General features: G+C 46.4%; 1 protein-coding gene across 1 annotated transcript in view; it reads left to right on the top strand.

The window, feature by feature from the left end:
* Window positions 1–15,463, top strand: part of EXOSC2 (exosome component 2) — a 28,488-nt gene extending 13,025 nt beyond the window's left edge. The window contains exons 5-9 of the mRNA XM_083160877.1: window positions 7,226–7,291; window positions 11,329–11,397; window positions 11,474–11,650; window positions 12,519–12,647; window positions 13,962–15,463. Coding sequence (XP_083017003.1) covers window positions 7,226–7,291; window positions 11,329–11,397; window positions 11,474–11,650; window positions 12,519–12,647; window positions 13,962–14,033 — 513 coding nt within the window. The 3' untranslated portion in view covers window positions 14,034–15,463. The remainder of the gene's footprint in view (window positions 1–7,225; window positions 7,292–11,328; window positions 11,398–11,473; window positions 11,651–12,518; window positions 12,648–13,961) is intronic.
* Window positions 15,464–16,256: the final 793 nt, after the last annotated feature.

The raw sequence follows: 16,256 nt of genomic DNA, 5'->3' as shown, positions 1-16,256 counted from the left end.
GGGAGGTATACAACAATTTATACCGTGTCTTATCCAGCAAGCAGTTTTTCCATTCCCTCTGAGCTTCCAGCCAAGAGGACTTGGAGGAATCCAGTCTATCACGTAAGTATCGCAGTTCTGCTGCCACACAATCATTCTCAAGGGCTAGCTCCCGTTTTTTAAAGAAGGATTTTAAGCTAGAGATCCTTTGGATTAACGTTCCCCGGAGGTATGCTTTAAATGCGTCCCATAATAGTGCCGTATGGGCCCCCTTTGAGTTGTGTTCAAAAAACTCCCTCCATGCGGCCTCTAGCTCTAGGCCATCCCCCATATTTGTGAGCCAATATGGGTTAAGCTTCCAGACCGCCTGACCCCTCTGACAGTCAAAGTCCATACTTAGTGATAGGGGGGAGTGATCCGAGATGCCCCTACTCTCGTACCTCGAGGAGCGGACCCTGGGCAGGATTTCTAGTGTAGCAAGGGCTAAATCTATCCTCGAGAACGTCGAGTGGGAGTGGGAGAAACATGAATATTGCCTATCAGTTAAGTGCCTGGATCTCCATACGTCGACCAGGCCCATTTCTGCTACAACCTTGGCAAAGGGGGTTGTTTTTGGTCGCACTTGGGGGTTTTTCATGGAGATCCTGTCCAGAGCAGGGTCCATCAGGTTGTTAAAATCGCCCAGACACACTGTGGGGACCCCTGGGTACAATGCCATAAACTCTGCCACCTTTTTTAACACAAATGGGGAGTATGGCGGAGGAATATATACCGCCATGAGAAGGGTTGGGATAGATTGGATGGAACATTTTATAAACACAAACCTTCCCCATGGATCTGTCTGGACGGTGTCCAGGGAAAAGGATACAGTTTTTTTTATGAGAACGGAGACACCCCTAGATGCAGAAGTATAGATAGAGTGATAGGCCCATCCAACCCACGGTTTCTTTAATGACAAGATCTTACTACCCACGAGGTGAGTTTCCATGAGACAAATGACATCAGAGTTGTATTGCCTCAGTTGTCTAATAACCAAGGATCTTTTTATCTTGTCGTTAATGCCCCCCACATTCCACGTCAGAAAATTAAGCGTACCCATTGTCACATCTAATCCATTTCACTCTACACACCCAGGGGAGCACAATGATACTGAAGATTGATAAGGTCACACGGTCATAACTCAGTAAAGAAATTGAAAAGACACAGAGAAGACATAAAGAAATAGAAGCAGAGCACATGATGCAAGTGCACCCAAGAGAGAAATTGAACCCAATCCCCCCACCCCGTATACCATAACCCAACTGTGGCACACCTGGAGCCCAAACAAATACCATAAAGAAACCCTGTATCTAATGGTAAGTTACCACATAGATACCTAGCTACCAACTATCTATCTATCCCCTGGCTCTAAAACACAGGCCAAGGGGGTAACTTAAGCAGGCATATTATGGTATACCTATTGTACTATACACAACTTCTACAGGGGGACAAAGAATTTAATGACCTAGAGCCAAAGCGGCTCCCCACCTAGGTCATACATATATATACGCAGCCTCCCGGGGCTGCGAGAGTGTACTCATATAGTGCGCCGCTATATCACGGATACGGAGCACCTTCAGGTGCGCTCCTCCATTACAGGATAAGTTGTGCACTATATGAGCAATAGAAATAATCAAAAAAAAAAGAAACAAGCAAGAACGGTAATATATAAACAGTTACATATGCCTCTACTAACGAGGGGTGACAACTGACAACTTATACATGTATATACTCATCAGTCTTGGAGTAAGGGGAGTATAGTCATTCAGGCGCCAAGGCATGACGCTGTGGTCGGTGTCTGTCCAGCCATGCCGCAGCCTCCCGCGGTGTTGTAAAGAATTTGGTCTCTCCATCAGCGACCACCCGCAGCTTAGACGGGAAGAGCATAGCATACGGAATATTTAGTTCCCTCAGTCTTCTTTTGACGGTTGCGAATTGGGCCCTGTCCTTCTGGACGTCAACAGCAAAATCAGGGAGAACTGAAACAGGTGAGCCATTCCACTTAAGAGGGCCCTTGGTCCGGGCCAGTCTGAGGATCACATCTCGGTCGCGATAGTGCAGGAATTTGGCGATGAAGGTTCGAGGTGGGGCGCCTGGTGGTAGTGGTCGCATAGGCACACGGTGAGCACGTTCAACAGCGAAGTGCGCGGAGAATTCTTCCGAGCCAAATGTGTCGGTGAGCCATTTCTCCAGAAATTGTTCCGGGGAGCCACCCTCCTCCTTTTCAGGGAGTCCCACAAAGCGGACATTATTTCGTCTGAGGCGCCCCTCCATATCCGTCAATTTTTTGTTGATTCCTTGGATTTGGGATTCAACGGCTGTGGTGCGTCGGTCCAGAGGGGCCACCGTGTCTTCCACCGTGGAGACCCTAGTCTCGACCTCTCCGACTCTCTCCCTCACCCTCTGCAGGTCATGGTGTATAATGGATAAATCCGACTGGACCTGGGCAATTTTGTCCGCCAGCCGGTTCTCGGTGGCCGCAACCGCGTCCAACAGTCTCTGGAAAGGGTCTATCGGTTGTTCAGGTGGGTCAGGTTCAGTGTCATGAGATGATACGGACTGTGTGGCCTCAGGGGGTTTGGCCTGAGAGGGGTTCCTGGCATATCTTTCCAGTTTTGCCGCCGCTGTAGCTGGGTTGCTCTTCCCCATTCTACTTGTGGTGGGTGCAGCGGATAAACGGTATGGGAAGCAGTCGGAGATACAGCAGCAGCAGTCCGCAGTTAGGTATTACTAGGTCTCAGGATGTTAAGCTAGGGTGCATGAGCTTGGCTGAGGATTGGGGGTTGGCAGTGTCCATACAAAGCACAATTCAGCACTTGCACATATAGCTGCGTATAGGGTGTGAATCAGGCCTTCAATCAAACAAACAGATGGCACCACTCTTCTGGCTCAATGGTGGTGTCGGCTCAGTGAAACAATTATGGGTGTCCTGTAGGGTATAGGAGCTGGCAAGGTGCCAATATGCTGTTCATTTATTAGAGCCAGGATTCAGGACTCAGGGGGTGGGGGGGCAAGCCCTTGCCAGGGCCTTCCGAGTGTATATGTCTGGAGTTGCAGTTGAATTCTCGGCCCCTTCAATAATCAGCAGGGGGGGGGAGAGAGTGCTCCTTTCTCTCAGAGCCCCGCTGACACCTCCGTCCAGCGCTGTGGGCACAGGGGGGAAGAGAGGCAGATGTTGTTATATCCTGCGGCCTGGGCGCCCCTAGCAGTCTAATAACTTTCCCTGCAGGGTCAGTGTGGATCGGGGGAGAGAGCGTGCGGCCGACTAGCTTCACGCTGTCACTCACCCCAGTGTCGGAAGCCGGGCGGGAGATCAGTCAGGCGGGCCCCCGGCGGTGCGACCCTGCTCGTGTCCAGGTCAGCGCCGAGGAGAGGGTGAGCTGTTGTCCCCGCTGTCCGCCGTCGGAGGTCCAATATCAGGAGGCGGACGGGAGAGGAGGCAGGCGGGCGGGAGAGGAGGCGGGCAGGCGGGCTCCCGGCGGCGTGTGCGGCTTCACAGCGTCCTCGTGTCCCAGGCCCCAGAACCGGACACAAGTTGGAGGGGTCCTGGGCTAAGCGGATGGGGGCACCTTAGAGCTGCAGGCACCAGGGCACAATGTCGAGTTGCCTGTACAAGTAGTTACCCCGGGAGGGCAGCGCAGGATGGGTACAGCAGGATTGGGTGGAGGAGAGCCCGCACTATGCGTGCTACTCCATGCTGATCTCGGCCACGCCCCCCTCGGTGGTACTGGTTTTATTCTGGAGCACAGTGCTAGTTCTGGGGATGGTATACTGTAGTACTGGTTTTATTCTGGAGCACAGTGCTAGTTCTGGGGATGGTATACTGTAGTACTGGTTTTATTCTGGAGCACAGAGCTAGTTCTGGGGATGGTATACTGTAGTACTGGTTTTAGTCTGGAGCACAGAGCTAGTACTGGGGATGGTATACTGTAGTACTGGTTTTATTCTGGAGCACAGAGCTAGTTCTGGGGATGGTATACTGTAGTACTGGTTTTATTCTGGAGCACAGAGCTAGTTCTGGGGATGGTATACTGTAGTACTGGTTTTATTCTGGAGCACAGAGCTAGTTCTGGGGATGGTATACTGTAGTACTGGTTTTATTCTGGAGCACAGAGCTAGTTCTGGGGATGGTATACTGTAGTACTGGTTTTATTCTGGAGCACAGAGCTAGTTCTGGGGATGGTATACTGTAGTACTGGTTTTAGTCTGGAGCACAGTGCTAGTTCTGGGGATGGTATACTGTAGTACTGGTTTTAGTCTGGAGCACAGTGCTAGTTCTGGGGATGGTATACCGTAGTACTGGTTTTAGTCTGGAGCACAGTGCTAGTTCTGGGGATGGTATACCGTAGTACTGGTTTAATTCTGGAGCACAGAGCTAGTTCTGGGGATGGTATACCGTAGTACTGGTTTTATTCTGGAGCACAGTGCTAGTTCTGGGGTTGGTATACCGTAGTACTGGTTTTAGTCTGGAGCACAGAGATAGTTCTGGGGATGGTATACCGTAGTACTGGTTTTAGTCTGGAGCACAGTGCTAGTTCTGGGGATGGTATACTGTAGTACTGGTTTTATTCTGGAGCACAGAGCTAGTTCTGGGGATGGTATACTGTAGTACTGGTTTTATTCTGGAGCACAGAGCTAGTTTTGGGGATGGTATACTGTAGTACTGGTTTTATTCTGGAGCACAGAGCTAGTTCTGGGGATGGTATACTGTAGTACTGGTTTTATTCTGGAGCACAGTGCTAGTTCTGGGGATGGTATACTGTAGTACTGGTTTTAGTCTGGAGCACAGAGCTAGTACTGGGGATGGTATACTTTAGTACTGGTTTTAGTCTGGAGCACAGAGCTAGTTCCGGGGATGGTATACTGTAGTACAGGTATTATTCTGGAGCACAGAGCTAGTTCTGGGGATGGTATACTGTAGTACTGGTTTTAGTCTGGAGCACAGAGCTAGTTCTGGGGATGGTATACTGTAGTACTGGTTTTATTCTGGAGCACAGTGCTAGTTCTGGGGATGGTGTACTGTAGTACTGGTTTTAGTCTGGAGCACAGAGCTAGTACTGGGGATGGTATACTTTAGTACTGGTTTTAGTCTGGAGCACAGAGCTAGTTCTGGGGATGGTATACTGTAGTACTGGTTTTAGTCTGGAGCACAGAGCTAGTTCTGGGGATGGTATACTGTGGTACTGGTTTTAGTCTGGAGCACATAGCTAGTACTGGGGATGGTATACTTTGGTACTGGTTTTAGTCTGGAGCACAGAGCTAGTTCCGGGGATGGTATACTGTAGTACAGGTATTATTCTGGAGCACAGAGCTAGTTCTGGGGATGGTATACTGTAGTACTGGTTTTATTCTGGAGCACAGTGCTAGTTCTGGGGATGGTATACTGTAGTACTGGTTTTAGTCTGGAGCACAGAGCTAGTTCTGGGGATGGTATACTGTAGTACTGGTTTTATTCTGGAGCACAGAGCTAGTTCTGGGGATGGTATACTGTAGTACTGGTTTTAGTCTGGAGCACAGAGCTAGTTCTGGGGATGGTATACTCTAGTACTGGTTTTAGTCTGGTGCACTCTGGAGCTGTTTCTGGACGGATCTGAATGACCTATCACACAAACTGTCCAGTGTTTAGGCCAATCTGCGCGGTCGCTGGAGATAACGTCCGGTCAGCTGTGCTGCAAGTCACACTAGGCGATATATCATGCTGCGCCAAGGTATTGAAGGATGGAACAAGGGATCATTCTGTTTTTTATATTGACAATGATATGTTGGTCGTTATATCGTCCAGGTACACATCATTTCACCGTGTATCCGGCATTGGATCACATTCGTCACATAACATCCTGTGAATTTCTAATGAAATGCATGTGTGGAGCATTTCTAAGCGTTCGTCCTGGTGCCAGTAGGGGCAGCATTCCAAATCGCTGAGTATAGTCATCTGCTTACCTACAAAAGGGACCCAATCCTCTTACAAAAAGAGCAATACCCAAAAATTGCCAAGGTGGCACCTATGACAGACCGATCATTATTTTTATATTTCCGGGCTACTTACAGGGGGGCTGTTGTAAGATATACTGGTTTCTATTTTCGCATCACATGTGAGGGATCCCCTGTTAGATATTGTGACATAAAATAATCCAGACTTTGGGGTTGAATTTCTTGGGAGAAAGAATCACACAATTGTATGTCTTCCTTGTATAATTCCTGTAACAAAAAAGCGATGTTTGTTAACAAGAAAACGTCAAATCGAATTTGCTGGGTAAAAGTAAAGGACATTTGTCGCATAACTCCGTCAGTTAAAGAGTTACATTTTGGCGCTCCTGCTACCCCACCTGCCCCCTCCCCCAGACTTGTCAGGCAGACTGATCTAGTCCCTGAGAGCGACATCTGTCTGATACTGGCCGTGTCATGATCGTTGGGTGTGGACCAGTGAGTTAGGAATGAGCCTGGGTCTTACTTGCCATTTTAGCCCAGCCTGGAACCTCTTAAGGTCCCCATACTGTACATCAGTGCGACTTGTCTGAAGGGCAAGTAGCATCCGATTACCCTTGAACTCCCCCAGCAGCTCCCTGGCATGCTTCCATCCGATTCCGCACTTAATGCGCCATTTTTACATGAAATTTATCACAGAGCTCATGGGAAATTGGATGCGATAAATCGGATGATTCTTTCTTATGTGCAGGAGGTTTCATCTTCGGATGCAATGTCAAACACATTTGTGGCCACTTTTCACTAGATTTTTCGTGCCCATCCCTTGTAATCAGGTGAAATCAGGCAAAATCGCATAAGTGTATGGACACCTTTACAGCTTACCTAATTGTACCCACTTTGCTGAATTTCCACACCGGTTTAATTTATCCATCTTAATTTTTGCAAAATTACCGCTGCTGTCCACAGCCAGTATTGCTGTACCACATTTTTGGCATTTAACTACATTGGTTGAAGGAGACTGTCTTTATTGACACAGTGCCAATATAAATGACTCCTGCCTGAGCTTTAGTTTAAGGGACTGGACCTCAAATACAGCAAGAAGGGTTAAGTCCTCTGTTCACATGTGGCACGCCATAACTTATCCTCCCATCCGTGCATTAAATGAGATTCTTTGGTGGTAACCGAAGTCAGTCATGTGCTGTCTCTGGGATTCTCTTGGCAAGCTGATGCTCTCTGTTATTATATGGCCTGCTGATCTCATGTGTCTTGTCTTCTCTTTCAGAGGAGGAGGTCAGCAGAGGACGAGCTGGCAATGAGGAGTTATCTGCAGGAAGGAGATCTGATTAGTGTATCCTTTGACAGAAGCGAAGCTGGCACAGAGCCGCCTGCCTGCTGCTGGGCCCAGGCATCTGTGCCTGCTATAAATTCTTCTATGGTGTTCGGGTATATATATCCTCACGTGCTGGAGTAAGCGGGGGTGAGCGCTTCTGCAGTCATTCTGCCATTCAGTACTGGGTCTAAACAAAACACAATTACTCTCTGGAATTTCTTTTTCAGGGAACCTCATTACATACATTTCATGTTTACTTTAAAATATGTACAAATCTGTACTATGACATTACTACTTCTACTTGTTTAATTATGTCAAAGTCCTTTCTAGTCTTTAATCAGATGCCAATTCATTGCTTCCCCCCCCCCCCTCTACTATGGAACATGGGGGCTGATGTACTAAGCCTGGTAAAGTGGTCGGTGATAATGCACCAGCCAATCAGCTGTGTTTGAAAACTGACAACTAGGAGTTGATTGGCTGGTGCATTATCACTTTACCAGACGTAATACACCTGCCCCTGAGTGCCGTGTTCATTTATTATTGTGGTAGTAATGTAAGCCTTCGGAAAAGGTAGAACTATGGTTCCACACAGAACTGTCCTTTGTGTTGAGCGATAAATGATTTATTTATTATACTCCTTCCCTATTTCTCCGCATCATTTGGTTAGTTCCCTGTTCTATAGATCAGTGTGGAAATGGTGATACCTACCTCCTATTACTTACCTTTAAATAAAGAGCGAGTGAGATGCCGTCTATTGGTGCGCTCTGGGGGTCATTCTGTTGGCTCCGCTCGCTCATATTTATGCACAATTTTATTGGATAGAACTTGTGATTTTTTTCTAGTAAATAGGGAAATATATGATTCCAGAACGGTTGTACATGTAATAAATATAATCACATATAGAGTGGGTAGAAAGTTCAGTAATAATTTGCTTTTTAAAAAGCAATTGACCACTTTGAGGAGAAAACGTGTATTCAAGGGAACGTCCCCTAGCAACGGTTACCAAGGAAAACGGATATTAGAGAAGGAATTGTTACTACAAGAGACGTATAACCCTATAAAAGAGATACAGAATCACCAGCAAAAGACATAAAGCTGGCCATGCACCGGTCCGGCTGCCTGATGCACAAGTCACACCCGTTGTCCTATGACCTCCCCCGTCAGCGCCCCGGGAGGGAGCCTTCCCACTTGGCACTTGTTGTGCCATTTTTTACACGCAATAAATCACATGCGTTTATCGCATCTATAAAAGAACTCGTGGGGAGTTCAGGGAAATCCGATGTGATAAAAAGGACCCGACGTTTGCATCTGATGGCCTGGTACTGATTTATCTCATGTGCGGCATTATGTGATCCGATGGGAACGCACATTGAGGGCGTGATTCAGGTTGGCCCGCAAATCACATTTTGTTTGCTAATGGACAAAGCCATGTGCACTGCAGGTGGGGCAGATGTAACATGTGCAGAGAGAGTTAGATTTGGGTGGGGGGTGTTCAGACTGATATCTGTATTGCAGTATTTCCCCTGCACAGAAACCTGCCCCACCTGCAATGCTCATGGTTTTGCCCATTAACAAACAATGTGCTTTGCGAGACAATCTGAATCCGATCTGATGTCACATGTTGTTGGGCCTCTGTGTGCGGCCTTAACCCTATGATTATAGATGCTGAATATATGGATATCGGATAATTGGGAAGCTTCTATTGCAGGTGAAACTGTCGCCTTGTCGGTAAGATGCCAGTTTCTGACTTGAAAGGGCTGTTTCCGTCGGTATAGCCACAGATCTGCGTGCTTTTGTCGGAAACGCTGCAAAATCCGACAGGTTTTGGCCCTGTGCCGACAATCTTAATCTGACTTTAAAAAAAAAAGTTTGATTGAGGCAGGGAGGATGGCGCTGGGTGAGCAGCAGCGGCTTACCTGTTGCCCTCTTCGCTGTTCCGCCTCCCGCGCACCTCCCCCGTCGGGGGTCAGCAGCAGCAGCCAAATCCGACAGTCTGATTGAGGCAGGGAGGATGGCGCTGGGTGAGCAGCAGCAGCAGCTTACCTGGTGCCCTCTTCACTGTTCCACCGCCGCTTCCGTCGGGGGTGAGCAGCAGCAGCCAAATCCGACAGTCTGCAAATGTCTCTGGGGAGTATGAAAGTATTTCTGCAGCGCTGGACAATACGTTTTAGACTTATTGGAAGAAAGAGTTTGCTCTCCAAATCCGCAGTAAAAAATAAAGTCAATTTTATTGAATAAAAGTCAAATGAAGAAGGGACAAGAAAGTCTCTCATAAAAATACACACACAAAAAAATATCAAAATACAAAGTTCCTTGTATAGAGGAGTTTTTAAAGGTAGCTCACCAGATTCTTGGAGACATAAACCCCAATGTATTCCAGACTACACTCAGACCTTTGTGGAAGGACGGACTCTAGATGGAATGGGTACTTCAGGGTGTAAGGAGCCGTACTGCCACTACGGTTATCCCTTCTACCCTTACAACTTCCCCTGGTGTCGACAAATATCCAATGTGGTCTCCGGGTCAGCACTTTTTAGGTCGGGAAGCCGCACTGCCACTGCAGACGGAGGGGTGAACCGCGGCTATCTAACATCAAGCCGGACACCCTTAATACGGGAACCTGCATGGAGAGACACTGATAGAAGAAAAAGCCGCAGTGGCAGTGCGGCTCTCCACTCTTGTGTCAGCCGGATACAGGTGACCTATTCGGGGAAATAGTAAGGGGATCTGACCTAAGTGGCAGTAAGGTCTTTTCACCCTGAAAGTACCCACCCAGAGTTACTACACGTTACATCTACGGGAGAGCCTTAAAGGGACAGTGAATCACCGCAGTGGCAGTGCGGCTTCCCGACCTAAAAAGTGCTGACCCGGAGACCACATTGGATATTTGTCGACACCAGGGGAAGTTGTAAGGGTAGAAGGGATAACCGTAGTGGCAGTACGGCTCCTTACACCCTGAAGTACCCTTTCCATCTAGAGTCCGTCCTTCCACATAGGTCTGAGTGTAGTCTGGAATACATCGGGGTTTATGTCTCCAAGAATCTGGTGAGCTACCTTTAAAAACTCCTCTATACAAGGAACTTTGTATTTTGATATTTTCTTGTGTGTGTATTTTTGAGAGACTTTCTTGTCCCTTTTCATTTGACTTTTATTCAATAAAATTGACTTTATTTTTTACTGCGGATTTGGAGAGCGAACTCTTTTTCTTCCAATAAGTCTAAAACGTATTGTCCAGCGCTGCAGAAATACTCTAATACTCCCCAGAGACCTTTGCATTTGTTATAGGGTGTTTTAAAGATTGAAGCACCTCTGAGAGTATCTGCAGCAGAGGGATTAAGAGCGCTTGAGAACACCTGGACTATATCCTTTTTTCAAATACGACAGTCTGATTGAGGTAGGGAGGATGGTGCTGGGTGAGCAGCAGCAGCTTACCTGGTGCCCTCTTCGCTGTTCCACCGCCTCCTCCGTCGGGGGTGAGCAGAAGCAGCTTACCTGGTGCCCTCTTCGCTGTTCCACCGCCTCCTCCGTCGGGTGAGCAGCAGCAGCTTACCTGGTGCCCTCTTCGCTGTTCCGCCTCCTCCGTCGGGGGTGAGCAGCAGCAGCTTACCTGGTGCCCTCTTCGCTGTTCCGCCTCCTCCCTTGGGGATGAGCAGCAGCAGCCAAATCCGACAGTCTGATTTGGCTGCTGATTCAATAGGGCATGTCTGATTCATTCCAAGAAATGAATGTCGGAATGGATCCCAGTCTAATTGAATATAACCCATAGAATCTGTTTGATAGCGATCAGACCAATGGAAACTTCAGACTAGGAAATGGCGTTACAGGCCACATATGCAGCATCATAAGATAATTGATTATTTGCTGAATAACCAAGTGCATTACTGTGATCACTGTGGGGACCAATCACATTTTATTCCAGGTTAGAATCTGTTGGAAGCTACAGTAGGTCCCGCACTGAAAGGGGCAGTACAATCCATATGAAGCTGCGCCTCATTGTAAATCCGCATTCATGGTGACATTGACCTTTGGTTTGTCATTCCCTAACTCGCTCTCAGGCCGAGGTCCAGGCGGTGTACTCAGATGGCGCACTATCCCTGCACACTCGCAGTCTCAAGTATGGCAAGGTAAGCCATGGCCAAGCAGCACCAGGTCATTGTGCGTGGTTACTGTATCCTCTGGATAATCCATTCTTGTTTTAAGCTTGGACAAGGTGTCCTGGTTCAGGTGTCGCCATCGCTGGTTAAGAGGTGCAAGATTCACTTCCACAATCTTACCTTCGGAGCCTCCATCATCCTGGGAAACAATGGTTTTATCTGGCTGTACCCCACTCCGGAACAGACGGAGGAAGAGGCTGGGGGATTCGTCACCAATCTAGAGGTAAAACAGATTTCTGTTCGTTGCTCTCCTGGCTGTAAATTAATGAAGTATTATTTTATGTTCTAGTTCCAACTTCTAATCCTAAAATTATCATAGGGACATCATGGTGTTCTTATATAATTGTAGAATTACTAAACAAAACTCTTCACCTAAATGTAATAGGCAGCTGTCTCTCTGGAATGTTTTAACAATTCTTTTTTTATTTTTTATTCTTTGAATTGAATATTTTTTATTGGTTCTCAAATGCAAACCATTACACAATTATCGTGATCCATATCTAGAGGAAGATGTTTTCCTATACCACTTTCAGACAGAATAGCCTCTAAATCCCGGCTTTTACTCAGAATTTAAGTGCATGGTTGTTTTGCAGATCCCAGCCTGACCCCTACTTTTACACAGAAAAACAAGTGACTGGGTTAAACATTTCTACATGGTAATTTGCTGATTAACATGGGTATTCTGTGTAAAAGTTTGAAATACCCCGTTCTTCGACCCTGGTAAATTTCCGGGTTGAAAACCCAGGAATTTCAACCTGGGTTAACCCTTCACACAAAAAAAGGACCTACAGTATGTTGAATGGAAAATGTCAGTGTAGAAATGTTTAACCCGATAATTTGCTTTTCTGTGTGGCGGTCAGAAGGGATCTAACCACAGGCAGAATATTAACGGAACACATGCGATACACTCATATGATAATGCTAACATCCCCAACAGAAGCACGAAGATTCAGCAATATAGATCACATAGAAATGAAGTAAGATAGAACAGTAGGGTATAAACACCGCAAGGCTGCACCTTCCAGCTGCTGCGTCAGCTTGTGTCACCCCCTCTTTGGGTGATTTTACAATGTTTAATCCTGTTTCCGCAGCCAATATCATTTTCTGTCCGGGAAGTGATTTCTCGCCTGAGGAACTGTATCCTGGCATTGGAATCTCAGAAGATGTTGCTGTATGACACCAGCATCCTGTACTGCTATGAAGCCTCTTTGTCTCACCAGGTATTCAGGTTATGGTGTTAGGAAGGGGGAGGCAGGGAAGAAATGAATAGTTAGCAGCTATCCGAATGAGGCTGCATTTAAACAAAAAACCTAGAAACAATGTTATTTTGCCATTTATCCTTGAGCTGGAATGTAAAGTATTACTGCCACCTGCTGGCAGACTCTAGCAACTACTCCCAACATGATCAGATAACATTACTAAGTAGTAAGTTATGCACCACTGACCAACAACACACATGCCACACGGGCTGCCAGATAAAGATCACGTAATGGTAATAAAGGAAAGTGAGTTGTGGTTTTTTTTTTCCTTGTTTTCCCATCCATTATGAGGAATTAGACGTGTCCTGGCTTTATTTCATATGGGTAACTAAATTGGCAAATGTGTATACAGTATGTAGGTTTTTTTTAATTTATTTTAACTGAAATATTTTTTTTTAAAGATATTTCACATTACAGGGGGGGAGGGAGTGTGTGTGTGTGTGTGTGTGTGTGTGTGTGTGTGTGTGTGTGTATCACTTTCCATTGTAGAAGACTATGGAAAGTGGTTCACTCGGTCTGTAGAAACAGACGGGCAGGGTTCGGTGCGGGAGTGCACATAAGTGCTCACTGCTCATCACCCGCCCATACAAACACACCCGTACCTCCAAAATGGGACAAGTGCACTACTTTGAGCTCAAAATCACCTAGTGTGTAGGCAATGCAAAAAGGCTGGGCCAGTGTGTCCCTGGTGGATTGATAGACTATGCCCAGTTATTTCTAAATCTTTTTGCAAATGTTTATTTAGCAACTCCCTGTTCTTCCCGTTTCTTAATAAAACTGTGGGATGCTTATTATAATTTTTTGATTGATATTACTGCTGATTACTAGCAATAATGAGGCTGAATTCATTGACCAGACATTTTCATATAAAATCCAGGCCAACACTCTTAAAGAATTGGAGGCAGCTGTTGAATACTTGCAACTATGAGTAAATGAGGATCTCCCATAACACAGGTTCTCAAAGTCGGTCCTCAGGACCCCGTACAGGGCATGTTTTCCAGGTCTTCTCACAGCATCAAGTGAAATAATTAGCTCCACCTGCGGATCTTGTAAAACGTGTCAGTCAGTAATGAGTGCACCTGTCGGGTGACCTGGAAAATGTGAACTGTGTGGGGTCCTTAGAACCACTGTCCTATAGGTATTCTATTAAATAATAAATGTCAATATTCTTGCTCAGTGCGACTGCTGGTAAATGTTGTCCGACACCTCATTAGGGTTTAATACCCCGGATTGCGGGACACTGTAACATTACCGTCCATCCTTTTTGTCTTGCAGATTAAAGATCTCCTGAAGTTGGAGGTGATAGAAGACGTAGTGATGGAGACCAGGCAGCGTCTTGCCGAGTAGGACGGATAGGCCTGCAGGGAATCCCACAGGATTTGTGTCTGTGTGGGTTGTGTGCACCTAGGTCCTGGATTTTCTTTGGAGGAAGCAAATAATTGGTGACCGTTCCCAAGAGACCCCTAATACGTGGCATGTTTCTGTTGTGTGTAACGCTGACAGGTGTCTCCCGCGTCAGAAAGCTTTGACTGCATCAATCCCCTCGTCTTCAATCTGGCTGTTCTGTTTCAGTGCACAACGGTCATATCCATGTCCAATTTGTCAGCCCTTGCACCCAAATTTTATATGTCAAGCAATTTCTGTGAATGATTGGGTTCTAACTTCTCTAATTAGGGATCTGGGCGGTGACTCCATTTTCTGTAGATGTTAACTGCTCAGCTGGTATCCAATTAGCTGCGGTAATTTAGGGCAGTTAGTGAATTGGCCTGTGGCTATTTGGGTTTGGGTAACCTGAGCGGGACATGCGATGGGGGGTGTGGCCATTCGGCGGGGCAGTGGGCAGGGCACTCTGGGACTCTGTTACAGAGTCAACCAGAATGATGGCCTATATGCAGCCATTGGTGACCGGATTCTGCACAATAACGCATCGGTTCAGGAACTTATCGGTCATGTACCAAACAATAAATACAGCCTATGATTGGATAATATACTATCTGGCTATTTTAACCTGTTCTTACCAATCGGTCAATTATCACATGTAAATTGTTGTGAGCCACATGCAGGAATGTGTGGCCAATTTGGTTCCCTGGCTAAGTATGGCTGGGGTTGTATTGGCAGCATTAGACCTGCCCAATACCAGGGAGGCGAGAAGCAGCAAGAGGTAGTATATATGGGGGGGGGGGGGGCAATTGTATAACATCCATATGGGGGGTGCATCATAAGGTCAACAGTTATTAGTCTTTAGGTTTTTTTTTATATTCCTTTCTATACCTTGATCGAGTCATTTATACCCTAGCAGCTAATCCAGCGTGACGCCACAGTGCTGCCTTTTTAATCGTAGATTTGTTATTTCTTGTCATCTATTTGTTTAAAAAGTGTAGCAACGCAAATTGGAACACTGCAGTAACCGAGCGGGCAATTGCAAGGTTCCTTTGTAATTAAAACTGCTGAAATAAGCATTGCACAGTTGTCATAAATTAATGACCTGCATTTGTATTGCTGTTTGAGTAGATAACACTGTGAGATTCCAATTAAAATAGCGACTCAATATAACTGTGACTCAATAGGCAGATGTTTCCCATTCCGCATAGCGTAAACTGCGGCAGCGGGAGACCGGGACCGATGGTGCGTACTGTATGTCGTCTGACCCTCTTTCTGGGGTACGGAAATACATTTCTCTCCTGTAGGAATAAAAAGTATTGTTTTTGTATCTTATTCAAGTAAAAGTTGTATGTTTGCTAAGAAATGTGGCAGCTGGTGAATTATTTCAGATTATGGTACAAGAACGACACTTGACTGAATAGAACAGCTATGCATTATTTCATACATATTATATTACACAACACATTTAAGGCCTGATTTACATTCCCAGGACTCTACCCAGGAATGTACCCTTTCACACTGCACTCAGACCTGGGATCGACCTGGGACAGCCCCATTCACACTGATCCTGGGAAATCCCTGCAAATACATATGCATGTCATTAGAAATGGACTCCAGGGCTCTGAAAGATGACAGATGAAAGGTGAGCCCAATAAAGCTCCAATCAGCAGCTTTTTAACGTCCCGTGTACCCAATCCCGGGAACGGACCATTCACACTGACCGCATCCCAGGTCGGTTCCGGAATCTACCCAGGTCAGTATATTCCCGGGATATTCTTTCAAGACCCTTTCACACTTAGCTAAATCCCGGATTGATGCGTGTTCATGTGCAAAAACCCAGGATATTTTTGCAAGTGTGAAAGGGGTATGACAGAGCGGCCATGCTCAGATGGAGACACTCTCTGCCATAGGCTGGCGCAGTTGTCAATGCTGGGCTCAGTGTTCTGCTGGAGAACTCTAATTCTCTCTGCACATGTTACATCCGCCCCACCTGCTGTGCACATGGGTTTGTCCATTAAAGTAGGAGTTTGCTTTTGCAAACCAACCTGAATCACCCCCTTGGTGCATTATACTGGTGGAAGAAGCCATTAGAGCAGCAGTTCCCAACCTTTTTTCTCTCCCGTACCCCTTGATTAGGCTTTTCATTTATGAGTACCGCCTCCACTCAATTTATTTTCCACAGTACTT

Source organism: Crinia signifera, chromosome 9, assembly GCF_055691185.1.
Source record: "Crinia signifera chromosome 9, ASM5569118v1, whole genome shotgun sequence".
In the NCBI taxonomy this organism is placed as follows: Eukaryota; Metazoa; Chordata; class Amphibia; order Anura; family Myobatrachidae; genus Crinia; species Crinia signifera.
Note: the sequence above shows the minus strand (reverse complement) of the source record. Positions and strands in the feature narration are given on the sequence as shown.